A 20,555-nucleotide genomic window follows, 5' to 3' on the forward strand; every position below is an offset into this window, starting at 1 on the left:
AAAATGACCCTGGGGCTTCTGCAAATTCCCCAAATGGCCCTGACTTTTCGTCATCCTCAGGGGCTTTGGTCTAAAATCTCCAAGAAGCAGTGGATCACAGGGCTCAAGAAGGGCAAGAATAAAAGGTGAATGTCAATGGCACGGGCCCTCTGGCCCACCCCCCTGCACTGCCCCCTACTCCTACCGAGGGGCCCACACCTCACCCACCACGGCACACTCCCCTACTCCCTGGTTGCACACCGCCTGCCTCTGCGATCACATCACAGATTTTTCCCCACTCCCCCTGCCATCCTCCCACCCTTGAGGCTGGACTGGGCCTCCCCTGCCCCCATGCTCCTGCAGCACCCACCTTGAGCACCCTCAGTCCTAACACGCTTCTCTCAGCCTCACAATGCCGGTGACCTCTGTGTGCTGCGGTCTCCTGGAGTGACCCATTCATCCCTCTATCCCAGCTCCCAGCCTTTCGGGAGGACACAGTAACAGCTCCTTGACTGCACCAACCAGGCTTCAAGTGGGTACATCCCTTTCTAAAGCAGGGCCAGAGCCCACCCAGGCATGCGTCAGCCCTCTGAAAACAAGGCTGGGCCGTGATACGTCCATACAACAAGCTTTCCCTGCTGTTGTCACCATAAGCATCTCCTACTTGTCATGTGCCCTGAGTCTGGGTTTAGAAAATGAGGTCCCTGCCACCCTTACAGGAGGCTCCCTGGATTCCCACATTCCGAACGGGCCAGGCAGTAACTATTTTTGGTTCTGTGGGTACTCCTCTGTCACTACAACTCAATTACCATTAAATTGCAAAAGCAGCCATGGGCATGTGCAAAAAAATGGCCACGGCTGCGTTCCAATAAAACTTTATTCACAAGAACAGGCAGGGGGCCGGATGTGGCCTGTAGTCTGCCATCCCTACTCTGATAAAAAAAAAAAAAATTAACAAGAGAAAAGGAGACAGACCAGTGAGGAAAATAAGCCCCCAAAGAGTCTTTAAAGCCACACTTACGATTTCTGAAGCTGCCTCTAATTCCGTCTGAGACTGACACAATCTACCGCTGTTAAAAAAAAAAAAAAAAGAGGTGCGGGGAAGGGGGCCGGGAATAAGGAAAGGTTTCTATGGGAACAGGGAGTTCACTTTTAATGGTTCAACCACCAGAGAGACAATTACTTTATTTTTCTCTCTGCCCCTCTGAAGCAGGGCAGGCGTGACCCACAGCTGGTCGGGCAGGAGGACTCTGCCCAGGGCCTCAGCTGTTCCAGTCCGAAATTCAATGCCAGAGTGTTCCACGGGTCAGGGGGGCAGTTAATGTAATCTGGGCCTCTTCGGCAAAGGGCTGCCTCCCAAGAGCCCTGGACCTGGTCAGAAGTTTCGCCTGCCCGCCTGACTGCATGGTGGCGGGCTGCTCCGATGGAGGCAAGGCCAACCGCCAGCCACGGCCGCTCACAAAGGATTCTGTGGCGAAACCTCTTCTGGGTCTGCTGCCAACTGGACCGAGGGCCTCCCTCCCGCTTCTGACAAACCGTTTAGGCGACGGTGCCTGGCCCGGAACACTCTTGTTCCTTGGTACAAATGTGCATGGTTGAAGGCAGGAGGCCCTAGTTTGCCGTGACCGTGGCACCTCCCTGGGCACCTCCAGCTCTGCCCAGCTCGTTCAGAGCAGGTGTTCCAGACCTTCACTGGGCTTTTCATAGAAACGACAACCGATCAGCCAAGAACAAACCACAACTGCACACCATTTGCCGACACGCACGTCTATAACAAAGCTGAGGAGCTAAAACCTTTTCTAGAGGGACCTTTAGCGGGAGTGAGCCTCCAGCCCCCGACAGTGAAAAGGATCCAGGAAGGCAGCCAGCGCTGCTCCATTTGAGCCCCTGACAGTCCAACCCTCTCGTTTTGCAGATGAGGAAACTGAGGCACAGCCAGGGGAAGAGATTTCCCAGCATGCCACAGCGAGTCAGCAACAAAGCCAGGACCCAGATGCAGGCCTTCAGCTGCCCAGTCCTGGCTGTGGCTTCCCCAGCTGCACAGTATGCTCCACCTGGAGGGGCCCCTCAAGAAGAACCCACACCCCGAGTTAGGAACGCAGCTCGGGCTGGAACACAGCCTTTTGAGGGCAAAATCTAGAATTAACTCACAGCCTGTGGCTTGACTCCAGCTGGGGGCCTGTGGGAATGTTCTCCATGCTGATTCACGCTTTAGAACCAAGCACACAGCCCCAGGCCAGGGCACTAACAAGCAGAAAGTTTCTGGAGGACGTGAAACCTCTGCATTCGGCTTTTTTGTTTTTTATAGAGAAACCTCCTGTGCAGTTGCCATGCCCTCCAAGAGCCGGGGGAGGCGGAAGCAGGAAAGATTCCTCCTCGGCTCCTTCTCTTCTCTGGGCGGTGATTAACTTTGACCACAGCAATGTCCCTGGTCCCACTGCTGTACCCACAGGGGGTCCAGCGCGATGGGGATGAGAACCAGGGGCAGGGAAGGTGGGGAGTTGCTGCAGAAGAGGCGGGTGTGGCATCCCAAACCAGAGCACAGGGGGCCTCGCACGCCAGGCTAAGGGGCTTGGACTTGATCTTCTAAGCGGTGCAGCCCCACCTTGTTCACATCACAGCATCCCTGGACAACGATGCTGTTCACCCTGGGGTGGACCAAGGAGCTGCCCTAAGCCCACAGGCTGGCCACAGAGATGCAATGAAGGGATTAGCAGGGATGTGCTTTGGGTGGCTGGGTGGCGGGTAGATGGGAGGAGGTGACACAAGGCCCAGAGCCATAAAGAGGTCACTTCGGGCAAGCATGAGGAGAGCCTGGCCTGGGCCTGAGCCAGTGGAATGAAAGGAGGACACGGACAACACGACAAGGGCCGATCTTCCTAACCTCACAGGCACTGACCTGCCCCTGAGCTTGCCTTCAGGTTACCCCAAACTGTATGCTGTGCAATGTAGAGTGCACGGTCAAGCATCTGCTCAGCACGCAAGGTCCTAATCCACCAGCGCCTCCCCTGACAGGCCTTCCCAGCTCCCAGCCATGAAGCCACCAGCTCCTTGATGTGTGACCATCACACCTGACTCATAGAGCGAGTGCAAGAGGATGCGTGGGCTTAGTCTGACCTGGGTTCAAATCTCAGCTCCACCTGCAAGTATCAAGTCCTTGAGCGACCTTGAGGAGTCATTTCACTGTCACTTCTGAAAGGAGCCCTACCTCAAAGGCTTGTGAAAACACTAACGGAAGCAGTTGGTGCCATGCCTCGCATGCAGGCTACTCTCAGTCAGGTTAACTGTCACCACCTCTGTTTGGCATTCAATCCAATTGCCCCAGATCGCAGCTCCTGTTGCTAGGCCTGGGCGGTACTCTTCCCAACAAATTCGCACCGAGGGAGGCACTGAAGAGGGGCTGGGGATGCGGCTCAGGGAGCAGAGCCCAGCTGGCAGCGGTGGACACCCCGCCCGGCTCCCCCAGAGCAGCAGTGGGAAGTCTTACGTCTGCCCAGCCCCCCCGACGCCGTCCACCTCCAACTCTGAGTGCTGCGCCCTAGCCAAGCCGCTCCAGAACAATGAGGTCAGGGATCCCAGCACCAGACCCGCCGGGCACCAGAGCAATAGGAGACAGCCCCGAACCGAACTGAGGTCTGCGCTGCTAGAAGCAGAAAATTCGAGCCCAGTCTGGCTGGGTGCCCACGATGGCTTCACACTCCTTAGAGGCAGGGACGAGAACCAGCTTTGCAGTCCCTGGTGTCTGCACGATGCTATGGGCCTGGCACACGTTTGCTACAACTGACAGAGAGGGGCTGTGAATTTTGGGGTTGATGGAGGCTTCCTACAAGAATGGGACTGTCTTCAAAATCCTGGCCCAACAGTCCCCTTTGACCCATAGTCAACTGGCCCCAGAACACAGGGCACTCAGCTGGACCCCGAGGCCAAGTCAAGGAGAAAGAGGCGGCAGCCAAAGTGGCCTTGTCATCGGACAGGAGCCAGAGCGTTGCTGCCCACAGCCTGGCAGAGAACGAAGGTACAGACCTGTTACCCAACTGCCTCTAACCTCACTTCTACCCAACGCGTCTCCGAGGAAGTGGGGGCCACCAGGCAAAGGCTGCCAACATCCTGCAATTCCGTTTCTCCTCTCTGAAAAGGTCAACAGCTTGGGCCACCCCCGTTTCCGCGCAAGGGACACTGTGAAGGGGCACAGTCAGTCTCTGACCAGAGGGACATCCACGCTCTGCCGGAGAGTCCTGCATTTACAAACATCTTGAGCCATCGAAGCGCACATATCAACGAGGACCTCACCTGCCCACAGGTCAGGTACAGCAAGGTGTGTGACAGGCCTCCTGGGAGGGGTCACGCTTTCTGCCCAGACAGGCCAGGAAGTCTTCATTCCAACGTTCCGTGGGGGATGGCCTGGTGACACCACAGTCATAGCTGCAAGGATTCCAGAATTCCACAGTCGGGGCCGTAGACAAAGGCTTCAGATGAGCAAGTGAGCGGAGGCCAACATTTCTCCAAGTTAATTTAAACAGAGAGATATACAGAAAGAAGTAAAGATAGAAATGTATTACTGGACCATCCTTCCCTGACATGCAGCGTCCTCGGGACCGACCCTGGAAGCCCCCGGTCCCAGGACCACGAGAGTCAAAGCTTTCTGAAAAGAACCAGGACGGCTGACCAAGACGCAGCTGCCGCCCACAGCTGGAAGCCGGGAACCCTCCTCAGTCCCTACGATGATTACAGATTCCTGAAATCCCACTGCACCTATCACCACGACAAGTGTGACTGCCTGTGCTCTACAGAAACACACGGCCTAAAACACAGCCCTTCTGCCTGGACTCCTTCTGCCCCCTGAGTGTCACCCACACCGTGTTCAGAAGAACGTGGGCCCCGCCGGCAGCCCACTATCTGGTCATCCAGACACGTCCAGGGCTGGACACCCACCAGCTGGTTTGGGCAGATGCTCTAAGCACAGCAAGGGGTGCCCTCTGGACTTGGCCCCTTGGTTGGGACTTCCTGAGTACCACAGAGACAAGAGGAGAAAACGTCTGTTAAGCATCCAGTCAAGACACAGGGATGCCCGAGAAAAATGAAGAAACAAGACAGATTTCCGCAGCCTCTTCTCAGCGACGCGGGGCAGAGCAGCAACCCCACAGGGCTGGTGTCCCCCCGGACTAAGAGCTCCATTTGTTCACAATAGCCCCAAACTGCAAACAACCCAAATGTCCCTCACCGATGGTCAGACCAACAAACTGCGATACATCCACACGATGGAACAGTCCTCAGCCATCACAAGGAATGATGCAGTGCCTGGGTCCAGGGCTGAGAGCTGACACGGATGCACACGCTGGGCCCTAGGGATCTCTTCCAGGCAATGACGATGTTCCCCAAACTGGATTGTCGCGATGTGGGCACAGCTCTGTAGATTTACTAAAAATTATTGAATTGTAAACTTATAACAGGTGGATTTTATGATATGTAAATTATACCTCAATAAAGTCGTTTTAATGAAGACTAAAAAAACAGGAACTACTGATACAGGTAAGAACATGGATGAATCGCCCCAACATAATACAGAGGAAAAAACGCCAGTTAGAAAGAATACATACCGTACAATTCAATGTTATATGAAATTTTAGAGGCAAAACTATAGTAATAAGGATCAGAATAGTAGTTATCTCAGGGGGCTGTGACTGACTGGGAACGGAGACAAGGCACCCATCCAGGGTACTAGAAACCTTCTCACCTTGATCTCGGTGGGGTTCTATGGGGGTATCCACACGTAAAAACTTGTTAGGCTTGCACTTAAAATTACGCACATTTTATACACATATATACAATCATATATATAAATGTTTATAAATACATAAACTTTTTAATATTTATAAACTTATAAATTTATATATATAAATATAAAGTCATACACAAATTTAAAAGTTTATTTTTTTAAACAGCAAAGCCCACTGATGGTCAAATTGTAACTGGCATTGCCTAAAAGTAAGGACAGTTCACTGGGAGCTGAGAGAGAGGAATCCACTCAATGAATTCCTACCCAACCTTCAGAACCCCATCTCAAATTGTCCCCATTTGGTGAGGCCTTCTCTCACAGTTCTGGGTGTAACTAACTGCCCACATTGCTGAGCCCTCCTTCACCAAAGTCAGTCCCCCTTGGGAGCTCATCCTAGAGGAATGTAGAAAATTGGTGCACCAAGCATCGGTTACCATGTGTTTATTAAACACCCACTGGTTGTCTAAGACATGCACACACACACACTGTGACAGCCCAAACCAGACGCCATCTCAGCAAAAGAGACCCCCACTCCCAAATAGGATGTCAGTTCTCCAGCAACAGGATCCAGGCGCGAGGCTTATTAACAAAAGGGATCATTTTCAACATATCCAGCTCAATCCTCTTCTTTTTTACACAAATTACAGCCAGAAGAGATGAGGGAGGCCCGAGCAAACTCAGTTTCCAGTGTCCACTGCACTCAGCTACCCCTCCCCCCATTTCAGGTCACCTCCACCTAGCTGTCCCTGCCCAGCCTGGGGGTGGAGCAGACCCACGTGGGCTCCCAGGAAACATTCTATCTGGTGTAATGTTTAAACTTGATTCCTCGGCCACCCCACCCCCCAAGACTGCCCCCTGCTGGCTGGGGCTCCCTGCTCTCCAGCAGTAAAGGCACCACTCCTGCTGAGGGGACACCCACAGCCCCGCCACCCTCCGTCCAGGCGTCCCAGCTCTCTCGGGGCCACCCCCAACCTTGGAATCTCCAGAAACACCAGGCTGCAGGGGAAGCTACTCAAGAAACTTGCCCTGCCAGGGTCCCTGCAGCAGGGGGGCCGGAAGTGGAACTCCGTCCAGACCTGCAAAGCCCACGAATGCAAACAGAGAGGCTGGAAACACACCTCCAGGAACACCAGCTTTGGGTGGGTGGGAGCGTTGGGGGCGACTGTGCGTGACTTTTTCTCTCTCAATATTTTTGCGCTTTCTAAGTTTCCACGATGAAGAAACTCTTTGGAAAGACGAATACGCTTCATCTGTGGCGGGAGTCACCCCAGCCCTTGTCAGACGCACCGCCCACCCGTTTCTCTCACCTCGTCTCCCGCCGGGTCCTGCGCCCCAGCGGGCGGGCCTCTCGCCCACTCCCCAGTCGAGCCTCCGGCCAGGGGAGGGCAGCCCCCCGAGGAAAGGGGTCGCCTGGGCTGGGTGCCCGCCTCACCCCACAGATCTGCGCCCCCAGCCCCCTTCTCCCCAGCCCAGCCTCTGAGGCAGTGCCCCCCCCATTCAATTCCCCTACCCTCAGAGGTACTTAGGAAGTGTGCGAACTCACACACACACACAGAGTCGCACTTTCTCCTCCCCTCCCCGACCTGGGCCACCGCCCCCAAGAGCCCACGTACAAACTTCTCCAAACTCGCAGCTGTGGCTGGAGGGGGAGTCGTGACGTCCCCACAAGGAACATAGGACCCCCCCCCCCGCCCCAAACACACACACACATGTGTGCCGCCCCACCCCCTGGGCAATCTGGCCCGGGCGGCAATGCTGGGGTTTGGGGGCGGGTGTCTCCCCCTCTCCCCCCAGCATAAGTGACAAGAGCGGGGGCAGGACGGGGCAGGGCGGTGCGAGTCGGAGTCGCCCGGCGTGGGAGCGGCTCCGGGGCTCCCGGGGCGACCCCGATCGAGCCGGCGCGCCTCCCGGGGAGGCTGAGGCACGTTACCTTGCAGGTTCTGGACTCGGATGTCGCTGATCTGTCCGATGAGCTCCTCGCGTTGGAACCAGTCCCATTCGTGCGCAGCCATGAAGCGGGCGGGAGGCCCGGGGCGCCGGGGCCGGGCGCGGAGAGCGGCGGGCGGGCGGGCGAGCGGCACGCACCCGGCGAGGGCGCCGCGGAGCCGGAGGAGCGGCGGCGGGCGGGGCGCGGGCGGGGCGGGCGCGCGGGAGGGCCGCCCCCGCCGCGGGCGGGCAGCGGGCGGGCGCGGGGCGGGGGGTGCGGGGCGCCCGGCTCGAGCTCACTCCCCCATCCGGGGGCGGGGGCCCCGGGGGCGAGGGGCGGGGCGGGGCGGGGACGGGAGGCTGGGCTCAGGCCGCTTGCTTTTTTTTTACCAGGGTGTTGTTGGTTGGATTGTTTGGTTGCAAACGCGCGGTGATGCGGCGCGGGGTCCCGGCCCCCAGATTGTGATGTCTCCGGGGGCGGTGGGCCAGGTGACGCAAGCGAGGGGTGAGCCCGCGGGTCCCAGTACCTGGGCCAGCAGGGCCCGCCCCCTCCCACCCCTACGCCCAGCGTCCTCCCCCCACCCCCTGTCCCGGGTATGAACTCCCCCACACACACCCTTCTACTGCGGGTCCCCTGCCCCCGCGCAATTCGCAATTCGGAGAGGCAGCCCCCCGCGGAGAGGAGGGCCCCAAATCATGCCATCCGCCCCTGAGGGCGCCTCGGGGAGCTCCAAGGGCCTGGGAATGGGGCCAATGAGTATGGAGATAGAGTTAGGGGGAGCTACCCGCTCGTGCGTCTCCAAATTGGGGGGCCGTGGTGAGAAGGACCTCTTTCCTGGGTTTGAATATTGGGAACCTTCTCCTCGAAGATGAAGTCCAGAGATGAGATGACCTCAGGTTCTGGGGAGGAGGGAGAACCAGCCGACTCCCCGAGAGCTGGGGTACCCCCTCGGGTCCCGGGCCGCTGAATCTCCAAGTGTACCTCTCTGGGGCTTTACAGAAAATGAGTGTAGGCCTTTCCGGGACTGTGTGTCCGTGTGTGTTTCTTCACTGTTTGTTTAAACTCTTGGGAGTTCCAGGATCTTATCTTGTTTGTGGCTCACAATTTGTACCTCAGGCAGAGACTTTATTGGTTTTACAAACACGGAAAAAGAGAGGCTCTGGAGTCCTGGAATTTGCCCGTACCTGAGGAATCAGTTAGGGACTAGAGGTCCCAGCCCCCAGCTCGGTACTCTATCCTTTTCCATAGCTCGTGCGCACACGCGCGCGCGCACACACACACACACACACACATAAATGGGATATTCCAGGAGAAGAAAATGGGCAGGGCTTGCTGAGCACTGAAACGTGGGCTGTGTTCATCACTGCCATGTTCAACTACTGAAATACTACAAGCTGGATGGGCTCCTCCCTAATTGACAGGTAGCTATGAGCCCTGAGCAGACCTGTGCCCTTGAGGCAGGGCCCTGAGGTGAGTGAGTCTACCTTCAGGTAGATTGGGGGGGGGGGGCAACAAACAAGGAAACAAGATAATTATACATGGAAGTGAGTTCCAGAAAGGAGAAAATCAACTCTAGGTAAGTAACTGGGGAGGTCTCTGAAGATGGACCATGGCGCTGAGCCTGAAGGATGAAGGAAGCCAGAGCTGGGACGGCAGCCTGGGTAGGGGGTCAGTGGAGACAGGAGCTGGGTGGCTTCCTGTGAGCTGCCCTCTTCTAGGTACCAGGGGCACAGCCAGGGACAGGACATCACAGCCCAAGGGAGCTGACACTCCAGTGGGGAAGTTTATCCCAAGGATGAACAGGACTAGAATGTCAAGGTGGGCAGCTCTAAATTGCTTTTTCTTCCTCCTTGTTCTCCATTTGCCAAGTTTCCCGCCATAAGCACAGTTTTCCAGTCAGGCAGAAAGCCAATAAGTTCTTTCTTAACCTCTTGAGATCCTTTCCTGGAGTCCCCAGCCTGCCCCAGCTCTCCTCATCTGCCAGGCTGGAAGCCCGATGGAGGCCCCAGGGTACCGATGGGGCTCGTGGGTGCCTGGGCACATGCCCTGGTGCTTGAGGCGGGAGCTGCCTTCTGCCTGATTCGATCTGAAGGCAGGTGGTCATTTCACACCCCAGGGAGCAGGGTCTGCTTCTGTCTCCTGCAGGGCACGGTGCTTAGGAGCCAAGCGTCACCTAATTTTGCCCCATCTGCTAGCCATCTCCTGTTTTCACACTTCAATTTATTTTCCGTAATTGCTGTGGGGCGACGTTGGGCTGAAAATCATTTTCTTTCCAAAACAAAGAGCCAAGAGAATCAGACTTCCTCTTCCTCAGGAGGGGGGCCTCAGAGGACAGAGGGCTCTAAGCAATGCCATGTGAGAGTAGCTGCAGGGATGGGCCATTTCTCACAATACAACTGTTTGTGAAACAGCTGTTCGTATGACAACAGTCATACACAATGATTGGTCCTGTGGGTGGAATGTTGCATCTTTGGGGAACATTGCACAGGAAGTAACAACTCCCTGGCAGGGAGAGACCATGATCACCATTGATTGAGCACCAACTGTATACCAGATGTTGGATCCCCAGCCTAAAGAACTTTTTTTCTTTGCATCAAAGCAGAAAGATAATTTTAGGTGGTTTTTCAAATGGAATAGGAGCCTGAGTCAGCTGTGAGCATGAGGCTGGCCTCCAAAAGGTACTTGAACATTCATTAAATTAATGTGTCAACATCATGCCTCTTCCCTTCGCTTCTCTTGGCTCTGGCCCTCCCTGACTGGTCCCTGTGCCACCTCCTTGCCCATCAATCCTGGTTTTACACTTTTTGATCCAGTGATGCTGTACTGCTACAGGTCCTGGCTTCACCCCGTCACCTCCAGGCCTCTGCTCATTCTGTTCCCTTTGAAATGCCCTTCCCTCCCCTGCTCCCTGCCCTTCACCTTAACCCAGCTTACACCTGCCCAATCATGTCCATCATAAGAGAACCTTCTCTGAGAGCTGTAGGCCCAGCTGAGAGCCTGTCTCATACAATTCCCATGATATTCAGTACAATCTCATAATGTCCCATGAACCCGGTATCTTGTTTCCACGTTGCATTATCATTATGTTTACTTGATGATTTCCCCCCATAAACTGTGAACTACTTGAGAATGAGGGCTGTGTCTCGTTAATTTCTCTCTCTGAGCACTTAGCACAGAGCCTGGCTCGGGGAAATCTCCCAATGTTGAGTGAATGGATGAATGAATGACTCATTATAGGTCTGAACTCAGAAAACAGGGACTAAATGACAGTTGACCCCCGTGTCCTGGGCCCGAGTAAACTTCTGGGGAGGTGATCAAAAAGTGTTCGCGTGTTGGCAGTGGGCAAGGACGTGCTGCCGGGTACACGCTAGGTGCTAGGCAAGGGCCACGCTGTGAGATGTCCCTCTCTGGGGCGTGTGCAGCCCCCCGGGTCTGGAGTTCCGGCTGGGAGAGGGGGCGTGCGACTTCCAAGGGGAATTGGGTTATTGCCCTCTTGCATGAATTCACAATACTAGTTTTCTTTCACACTTTTATTTTTGGGAAGGAAAAGTACTTTGCCTGAAGGCTTGGCTTCCCGGGAGTTTCCAGAAACTGATTTTCTAGAAGTTGCCCAATTCTGCTAGAATCCTTGTCATTGTTTAAAACTGACTTCTGCCAAGGGAAAGGAAGAGAATCTCAGAGAATCCCTGGTCTGAACCTCAGAGATCGTGGACTCTAACATTCCTCCCCTGTAAGGACTTCTAACACATCTGGCCCAGTGATCTTCCTGCCTCCGCTCATGGGGACCGATGACTTCAGGCAGAGAATCTGGACAGAAGGTTTGCATCTCCGCATCCCAGACCCCCTTCGAGAAAGAATAGGAACAGCAAACATGACCCCAGAGTACCCTCCCAGCCACTTCCAGGAGAGGAGTGTGGTGGGGGCTTCCTACAACAGGCAGCTGCTTTCTCTGCTCCCCACCGTCACCTCTTATGTGTCACAGCTCTAAAGGGGGTTAAATAACCCCTCCCCCAGCCAGTGCTCATCTGGTCTTCATGGTGACCTCGTTAGGCCAACGAGGCAGGGATCATTTTCAGATGGGGCTTAAAGCTGCTTAGTGACCTTCCCAAGGTCACAGAATAAGGCAAACCAGACTTTGTCCCGTAGCCCTGACTGCCCACCCACATCCATCCCAATATACCTGGACTTATGCCATGGGCCAGACTAATACTTAGCAATTGGGTACCAGTCTTATGTACCTATGTGCTGTCGTGTTTCTATACCATTTTTATAAAGTCTCAGCTCTCTTAAAATCGTAGCATTCATCAGCATACAAAAACTGTTAGGAATTTCCAATTCAGTCCAGTTAAGAGGTTATAGTAGGTCCTAGCTAGATTAACCAAGGATTATCCTTCAAATAAAGTAAGAACATCTCCTGGGCGGGGGTCTGCATTATGATGTCACAAGACTGCACTGTAGGGTAAAGACCCCTGGCCTCATCTATTCATTTAACAAACGTGGGTTGAATGTCTACCCGTGGCCCCGCCCTGCACTAGGACCTAACGAGAGACAAGACCCAGAATCTGCCTTTGAAGGAGGGGGTCAGTTCAGGAATATGGACTCTGTCGTCAGGACACAGAAGAGCCTTTGCAGGACTAAATCGGGCCAGATTGTCCCTTTAGCTGTGGTGTGGAGAAGGGGTCAGAGGTGTAGGCGGGAGCTCCGGAGACCCTGCTGGTCTCGGTGACACAGGTGCGTGACAGTGGTGGCCTACACCAGAGCAGTGGCTGTGGAGACAGATTCTCCAGCCATTCAGGCAGTGGAATTGACAGCACCTAGCTCGTGGCTCAGGAATTTTGCAGCACCTGTCCGTATACTCTGCTTCCAGGACTTGTACATGTCCGTTACTCCCACTTTACTGCAAACTCCCCAAGAAGGCCTGGTAAGCAGGCTGCTGCCTAATTCATCTTTGTATCGCCAGGGCCTGACTCCATGCTGGACACATAGGAGGCATTCTGTAACTAGGTTAGTTGCGTGCATGAATAAGCACATTGTATTCAAACTTCACCAAGCAGCAACTCTCAAAACTCTTTGAGCCTCAGGCTCCTCGGGAGGGTTGAGGTCTCTTCTGTGCCTTAGGAATGTCAGATATCTGCCTGTCTGCTTTTTTCCTGCTAAATTCTCCCCACTGATTGCTCCCTGCCTCCAGGAATACTGCAGGACACGATGCAAAGGTGGGTGGCAGAGAGAGATGCTGAGAAACAGAAATCCAGGTTCAAGCAAAAGGATGGAGGACGTGTGGTATAGTGGATAGTGGGCAGACGGTAGAGTTTACGCCTGTGGATCTCAGACAAGTTCTTAACCTCTCTGGGCCTTTGTGCTTTCATCTGTAAAATGGGGCACAGAGTCCCTATCTGGCAGGATTGCTGTGAGGTCAAAGATGTGCATATAGAGAAGAGATGCTTCCATAAGATTCGGGTCACTTCTATGGCGTAAAATGAACCACACTTGGAAGGAAACTGGTCCCTGAACTTGGGAGATTGTGATGTAAAATATTAATGTATTCTCTGAGATTTTAGTAATTTTTTTGGTGTGTGGAGGTGTTGATGGGCGGTTAAAAAAAAAAAACCTGCTTTCCTAAGTAGACAACACCGGATGTCCCAATTTCCACAAATAAAATCCTTCATTTCTTCCAGGTTTGAATAGTCAAAGGCTGCTTCCCTGGGGACAGCTCTATTATTTTTTTTATTTTTTTTGCAGGCATTATAACACTATTTAAGGAGTGTACATTTTCCAGTAAAGCAAATAATAAAGACTTTTTCCCCCCACAAAGTGCGAGATGATGGCAACGTGAAATGCAAGCAGAGACAGGATGCTGTGGACGGAGAGAAAACACCCTAGATGAGGTGTCTGCGACAACACTGCAGAAATATATACTTTTTTGACATTTTGGAATCAAAAGCAAAGTTTGTTGATGATAACCCCATCAGATCAGGGTGGTTTAAAAGCCAAAGCTTAGTGCAAATAAGATCCCAGGGCCAGCCCCTCGAGCTGACAGTGCCCGCGCAGGCACGTCAATTTCAACAAATGTATCGTGCGTCACTTGTCTGCTGTGCAGCTGACATTGGCCGAGAACTCACTATTTGCTGAGGGTTGTGTCGAGTGCCATGCATTACCTTATTTAATCCTCTCAACAACCCTTTGAAGGAGGTACTATTATCATCGTGATTTTATTGATGAGGAACCTAAGGACACAAAGGAGTTCAGTAATGTCCCCAAGGTCACAGAGGTCGTAGGTTAGCAGACAAGGGACTCCAGCCCAGATATTGTGCAGAAACCAGGTCTGATCTTTCTGCTCCATGTCAGCAGCCTTTGACCTTTGGAACTGGCCCAGGATACTAAGTGGAACAGTTCATTTTGGAGATGCAGTGGGAAATAAGTTCAGCCAATTGCTGGCCTTGCGTAAATAAGACCATCGGGGCGAGTTTTCCCGAGTAGGTCAGGAATGAAAAAACTCTCTCCATTGCCCTCTGCAGGGGGGTGTCTTCTGTTTGTGTGAAATGCTGGGAGGCATTTCCACTGCTGACCCCTGGGCACCTCAAATGGCTGCACATATCTTTGTGAAGAACCCTCAGTGTGGCCGCTGCTGGAAAAGCATGTATGTTTTGTGCTGTTTGAACGGATTTTTAAAAATTTGTTATTTTATTTTAACATGCAGATTCCGAAGGAGAAAGGGCAAAAGCCTTTCTCCAAGCCAGCAACCAGTCCTGTCTCTTTTCTCTGACCTCCAAATCCATCCTTGGGAGCTAGTGGCCACGATGGCCGCCATCAACCCTGCCCATCGACTCTTCCCTCACGGTACGTGCGTCCCGCTCCTCCGGGAAGAGGCAGAGTCTAATTTCCCTTCCCTGAAACCCAGGCTGGACTTAATGACTTGCTTGACCAAAAGAATATGGTAGAAGCGATGTCCTGGGATGTCTGAGGCTGGGTCATGAGAGGCCTTGCAGCTTCTGTCCTGGCCTCTGCGAAACCTTGTTCCTGGGGGAGCCAGCTGCCGTTTCCTCTGAAGCTGCCATGCTGTGAGGAAGCTAAGCTCGTCACATGGGGGAGGAGAGAGAGAGAGAAAGAGGCCTCCCCAGTCCGCAGTGCTCAGGCCGCGCCAGCCCAGGCACCAGGCACCAGAGAGAAAAAGCTGTCTTAGACGAGAGCTCAGCTGCAGCCCGCTTGAGCTCTTGATGGCTCCAGCCCCAGTTGCCGTCTGACTATAAGTGCAAGACAGACCCCAAGTGAGAACCTCCCGGCGGAGCCCAGTTAACCCCATAATCGTGGGAGGAAAGGCATGGATGTTTTAAGCCACTAAGCGGTGTTCCGCAGCACTAGATGACCAGAACGCCATGCCCTCGTCTCCATCACCACTGGCATCCTGGTCCAGGCCACCACTCTCTCTCCCTTAGACTCCCTCCACACCCAACTGCCCGTTTCCTTGGTCCCCTGACAGTCTCCAGCCTCATACCCCAACCTGTTCCCCACACAGCCCCCAGAGGGATCGAAATGTCATCGGAGCGTGCTACTCCCTGGCCTCCCGTGCCACTTCGCATGAAAACCAGCCTCCTTTCCACGTCTCCGGTGCTCTACAGGCGGTTTCACCCCTCCGCTGATGCACACCTGTTCCCTTCTGTTCCTCAAAGGAGTTGTTTTATATGCAAACCCCATGACCCAGCAACTCCATCGCTAGTCTATACTAAACAGAAATGTACACATATATCCCTCAGAAGATGGGTTCAAGAGTACTCATAGCAGTGTTATTATTTTCTTTGGTGAGGAAGATTGGCCCTGACCTAACATCTGTGCCCATCTTCCTCTATTTTGTATGTGAGACACTCCACAGCATGGCTTGGTGAGCAGTGTGCAGGTCCAGGCCCGGGATCTGAACCCCTGAACCCCGGGCCACTGAAGTGGTGCATATGAAGTTAACCACTGCAGCCGGCCCCGGCAGTGTTATTCTTAATAGCCAAAACAACCCAAATGTCCATGAGGAGGAGAATGGATAAATAGTGGAATTTGTCAACAAGAATGAAAGAACAACATGGATGAGTCTTAAAACCATAGTGTGGAGCAAAGAAGCCAGATACAGAAGAGTGCATACTATGGGGTTCTGAGGCACAAAGTTCAGAAGCAATCTATGATATTCAAAGCTAAGAAGTTCAAAAACACTTCTGTCTAGGGAGGCAGAAGTCAGGATGGTGGTCAGCCTGGGAGGCAGGTGGTGGATGGGAGGGGCGCAGGGGGTCCCCTGGGGTGCCGGTCATGTTTTGTTTCTTATGTGGGTCTGGTTACACAGTGTGTATTCACTCTCTGATAGTTCACCAATTTGTACATTTTTCTTGGTGTCTGTTCAATAAAGTATTAGAAAATAAAAGAGCTGCTCTGCGTCCTGCCACATGGCTTTTGCACACACCCTTTGCTCCGTCCGGAATTCTCCACCCTCTCTTAGTCTTTCCCTCGTGAATTCCTACGGGTTGTTCAGACCCAGCTCAGGCCTTCCTTCATTAGGGAACCCTTTCCCTGTTGTATCAGTCAGTCTTGGCTGTGTAACAAAATGTGGTGACTTACGGCAACAATCACTGATCAGCTCATGACGCTACATTTGCCAGTCTGGGTGGGTCTTGCCCAGGTCTCCCCTGGCTCGTGGATGTATGTGCTGTCAGCTGGCACCTTGGCTGGGCTGGATGTTCTCGGATGGCCTCACGTGTGTGGCTGTTGGCACACTGCTGGTGGGGGCACCTCAGTCCTCCTCCGTGTGGCCTCTCCAGAGGGCTTGTCACATCGTGGTCTCAGGATCCCAAGAGGCCACAAAGGAGGGCAAGTCTCAATGCACAAGCTCTTCTTAAGCCTCTGCTTGTGTCACATTTGCTAATGTCCCTTGGCCAAAGCCAGTGGCACGGCCAAGCTCAGATTTGAGAGGTGGTGAAATGAACTCCCCCTCTGGATGGGAGGCATTATTATGGCCGTGTCTTCCCAACCATCTGCCACTCCTGCCCTGCCCCACCCCATCCACACAGAGATCGGCTTCCCTGATAGACGCTCTCTCCGCCGCATGGACTTGCCCTCCTGGCGGCCACCCCACTGCAACGGACTGTTTGTAGAGTGAGTTGTTTGTTATCTCTCTCTCCCACATCCTTGTAACTATGTACGGGCAGGAGCTGGTGTGTGTTCATTGTGCCCAGCACAGTGACCGGAGAATAATGGGTAGTAATATTTGGAGAAGGATGTAGAAAGAAGAGAAAGAAAAAAAGAAGAGAGGGAGGGAAGGAGGGAGAAGGAAGGGAAGAAAGGAGGGAGAGAAGAAGCCCTGGAAAAACGGAGGGATTTCTTTGGCAGAGGACCCACTGGACCATCTCCAGGAGGCTGGGTGCCCCACACATCCATCAAGCTCACTCTTCTCATTTTAGCCTCTGCATCTGGGCTCACCCTGTTCCTCCCACCCAGCTGCCCTCCCACCTTCTTTCTTCTGCCTGTTCAGCCCTTGGTTTCTTCAATGGGCAGCTCAAGGCTCCCTCTCCCCACCCCAAACAACCTTCACCGCCATCCCTTGCTCCTGAGTAGCTCCGTGGCTCAAGTGGTCCCTGGGATTCACTGCCCATGTTGTCACAAACACGTGTCCCCTCACAACCTCAGTTGAACGTCCCACCAGCCCCACGAGAAGTCGAGGACGGGTGTGTCGATAGTTCCGTTAAATGGCTGAGAATATGGGGCTCAGGGAAGCCCCGTGTCTGTGGTCACCTGCAGAGAAGAGGTGGTGATGGGACTCAGGATGGCTCAGTCTGGCTCAGGAGTCTCCACACTGCGATGCCCGCAGTGGGACCACTCGCCCCTGAAGGAAGAGGCTCCCTCCTGTCTGTCTTGGTGGCAGTGGGCTCTTTGGGGGCGGGGGGAGCTGAAAGAGGCCTTGGAGCTTTGGGGGGATGGGGCACTAGCCATTTGCCCTCTTGGGAGCCATGAGCCTGATTCTCAAGATGGGGAGGGACTTCCAAGGTCACACAGCAAATTAGGGTAGCAGGGACTACCGACTGAGGCCAGTGGCCTCTCTGTCAGGCTCTGCCCTTCTTCAGTGCCTCCCCAGCCCCCTCCTTCCCACCTCACACCCAGCTTGCAGCTGGGGCTTGTGAGCAGCCCAGGGGAATGAGACTAATTGTTGGGAGGGCCCCTTCCTGAGGCCCAGGAGGGAGGGAGCTGCAGAGGGAGCAGGCCCACAAGGCAGGGGATAGATCCCATAAGAAGCCTTTGTTACACATCTACACCTCTTTAGAACTGCACTCAGTGTAAATGGCTGGATGAGTGGGGCCTGGTTTCCTTTAACCTACACCCTCAGGGCAGCTGTTTGAAGAAACATAATCAGGAATTGTGGTCCACAGAACAGTGAGCCTCAAATAGGGTTTGCTAAATGGACACCAGAGGGCTTGGCTAATTAGCATAGGAGATGTTGCAAATACTCTCTCATTGGTGAAATGAGCCGTGTGCAAGAAATGTGGCTGGTGACTGAGAGCGCCCATGTCCTTCCTCTCTGCATGAACCAAGTTCAAGAACCCCGTGCACTCAATGGCCTCACACCTCCAACTGGGCAGGTGTCACAGCTGAATGAGGCTCCGAGATGCCTGGAAACCGCAGGTCCTGCCTCTCCACAGGGTCCTGCCTTCACTCGGGTTCCTGCCTTCAGAAGAGGCTGCGGTTGACTCACAGTGATGCTGCCTGCAGGGTGCTTGTCAGACGCCCCGAAGGACATCTGACATCCTCGCTGTGTGCCTGCTAAATGCCAGCCACAGTTCTCGCCGCTTTGTATGCATTACCTTGTTGAAAACTCGCCAAGCTGAGTGGATAAACAAACTGTGATCCATCCAGACAATGGAATATTGCTCAGTGCTAAAAAAGAAGTGAGCTTTCAAGCCAAGAAAAGACATGGGGGAAACTTAAATGCATTTTGCTAAGTGAAAGAAGCCAATCTAAGAAGGCTACATACTGTCGGATTCCCACTATGTGACGTTCTAGAAAAGGCGAACTATGGAGACAGTAAAAAGATCAGTGGTTGACGGGATGGGGGAGGGAGGGATGAACAGGTGGAGCACGGAGGATTTTTAGGGCAGAGAAACTGCCCTGTAAAGTGTAATGGTGGATACACATCATTATACATTTGTGCAAAGCCACAGAATGCACAACAGTAAGAGCAAACCCTAATGTAAACTATGGACTTTGGGTGATGACGACCCGTCAATGTGGGTTCATTGATTAAACAAGTGGACCACCCTGGGGAGGCTGTTGATGGTGGGGGAGGCTGTGCGTGTGTGGGGGGAGGGAGTTCATGGGAACTCTCTGTACTTTCCACTCAATTTTGCTGTGAACCTAAAACTGCTCTAAAAAAAGTAAAGTCTATTTTAAAAAAACCAACTCATGGTGACCCTATGCCCCCTTGTCACAAAGAAGAGGACAAGGCACAGAGTGGGTAAGTCCCTTCCCCCGGGCCTCATCGGGAGGACGAGGGGGAGCTGGGATCTGAGCCCAGGCTGTGCTGTCTGACTGCAGAACCCCGGCTGCCCACCACGGCTCCCTACAGCCTCTCTCCTGCAGCTGGGGAACGCGAGGCCTCCGGAAAAGCGAGCGAAGGTGGCTGGGACGGGGAGGGACCTACACATGTCCCTCCCCTGCTTCGTACCCTCCACAGCTCTGGCACTAAGGACCGGCTCCTGCTCTTACCAGGCCCTCCAGCCTTCTCTCCCAGCTCTCATGCTTGCCCCCGGCTACACCCAGCTCCTGTCACTCCTCAACCACGCCAGGCAGTTTCACATCCAGCATCCTTGCTCACCAGACTTGCCCACTGCCCTTCCCTCCCTGTTAGCCACTACCCAGTAGGTAAACACCTACTTATCTTTCAAGACTCCACTCAGGCCTCATCATCTCTACAAAAAGCGTGATTCCGGACAGCCTACGCTTTTCGGGACAGACCGGCCTGGGGTCTGCTCTCACTTTACCTCACTTTGCTGTGTGACCTTAGACAAATGAGTCAACTTCTCGGAACCTCAGTTTTTCTCATCTACAAAGTAGGACAAGGATGCTTCCCTCACGGTAGTTGTATGGGTTAGAAAAAACACCCCAGCCACCTGACATAGCTTCTGCCACATAACAGGTGGTCAAAAATGGTACTGATTTTTAGGAAGTTTTTCCTGCCCTGTTTTCCCAGTAGAATTGAACTCTCTGTGCGTGTGCCTCTGTACCTGTAACCTCCATGGGCATTAACCTGCAGTAAGAAGCCCGTCACTGTCTCCCTCCCCTTGGTCTGTCATTAGCACTTCTCACGAGCTGGCACTTCTGGTTTGCTTCTGTTTGTTTTCTCCCTCCTCTGCGTGCCCGGTGCCGCGTCCCCAAACGTACAGCTCCCTGGGGGCAGGAATCCTGTCTGTCCTGCGCGTCCCTGGATTCCAAGGGTTAGAATGCTGCCTGGCCTTGGTAGGCCCTCCATTAAAGCTGGCTGGAGAAATGAGTGAATGAATGAACAACTGAATCCACGCACATCTCCTGCATTCGTCTTAGTTCTCCTCTGTCCCCAGCTCTGGGCACGGTGACCAGCAGGCGTGTTCGGCTCTGACTATGGAATGAGTCTTATCCATACTTTGTTTTTGCACTTATGAAATAGAACAATGCAACCAACACATCAGATCAACGTGAATGAAGCTATCCGCGAACTTAAACAAGCCTGATGGGCACTGTCAGGTCATTCTCTTTCTCCATTCCTTGCTTGCTATAAACCCATCCGTGTCTTCCCCAGGCTGCAGCGAATCTTTGGTGGAGATTGGCAGAGACCCTGCAGCCCAGGAGGACAGGGCCTCCATTCAAATGTCCAAT

The 20,555-nt window shown here is 53.5% G+C and overlaps 1 protein-coding gene and 1 long non-coding RNA gene across 14 annotated transcripts in view; one reads left to right on the plus strand and one right to left on the minus strand.

Moving 5' to 3' along the window:
- The window catches only part of CLMN (calmin), a 114,651-nt gene extending 106,743 nt beyond the window's left edge, over positions 1-7,908 (minus strand). For 6 of the 12 annotated variants that reach the window (XR_011533045.1, XR_011533044.1, XR_011533049.1 and 3 more), the window contains exon 1: positions 7,686-7,907. Coding sequence is in view for 6 of the 12 variants with exons in the window: in XM_070594287.1 (XP_070450388.1) it covers positions 7,686-7,767 (82 nt within the window). In the remaining 6 variants the exon portion in view is untranslated. Of the gene's footprint in view, positions 1-4,269; positions 5,398-7,685 lie in introns of those variants that run through there. The other 6 variants (XR_011533046.1, XR_011533047.1, XM_070594286.1 and 3 more) reach the window with 2 other exon arrangements.
- A 1,094-nt stretch (positions 7,909-9,002) lies between these two features.
- LOC139079418 (uncharacterized) lies at positions 9,003-16,080 on the plus strand. Of its 2 annotated transcripts, none has more exons than XR_011533055.1 (3): positions 9,003-9,152; positions 14,380-14,519; positions 15,196-16,080. It is a non-coding gene; the product is annotated as an uncharacterized lncRNA (long non-coding RNA). The 2 variants fall into 2 exon arrangements; XR_011533053.1 differs by lacking the exon at positions 9,003-9,152 and adding an exon at positions 12,200-12,895.
- The last annotated feature ends 4,475 nt before the right edge of the window (positions 16,081-20,555 follow it).

The sequence above is a fragment of the Equus przewalskii genome, chromosome 25 (genome assembly GCF_037783145.1).
Source record: "Equus przewalskii isolate Varuska chromosome 25, EquPr2, whole genome shotgun sequence".
Taxonomy (NCBI): Eukaryota; Metazoa; Chordata; class Mammalia; order Perissodactyla; family Equidae; genus Equus; species Equus przewalskii.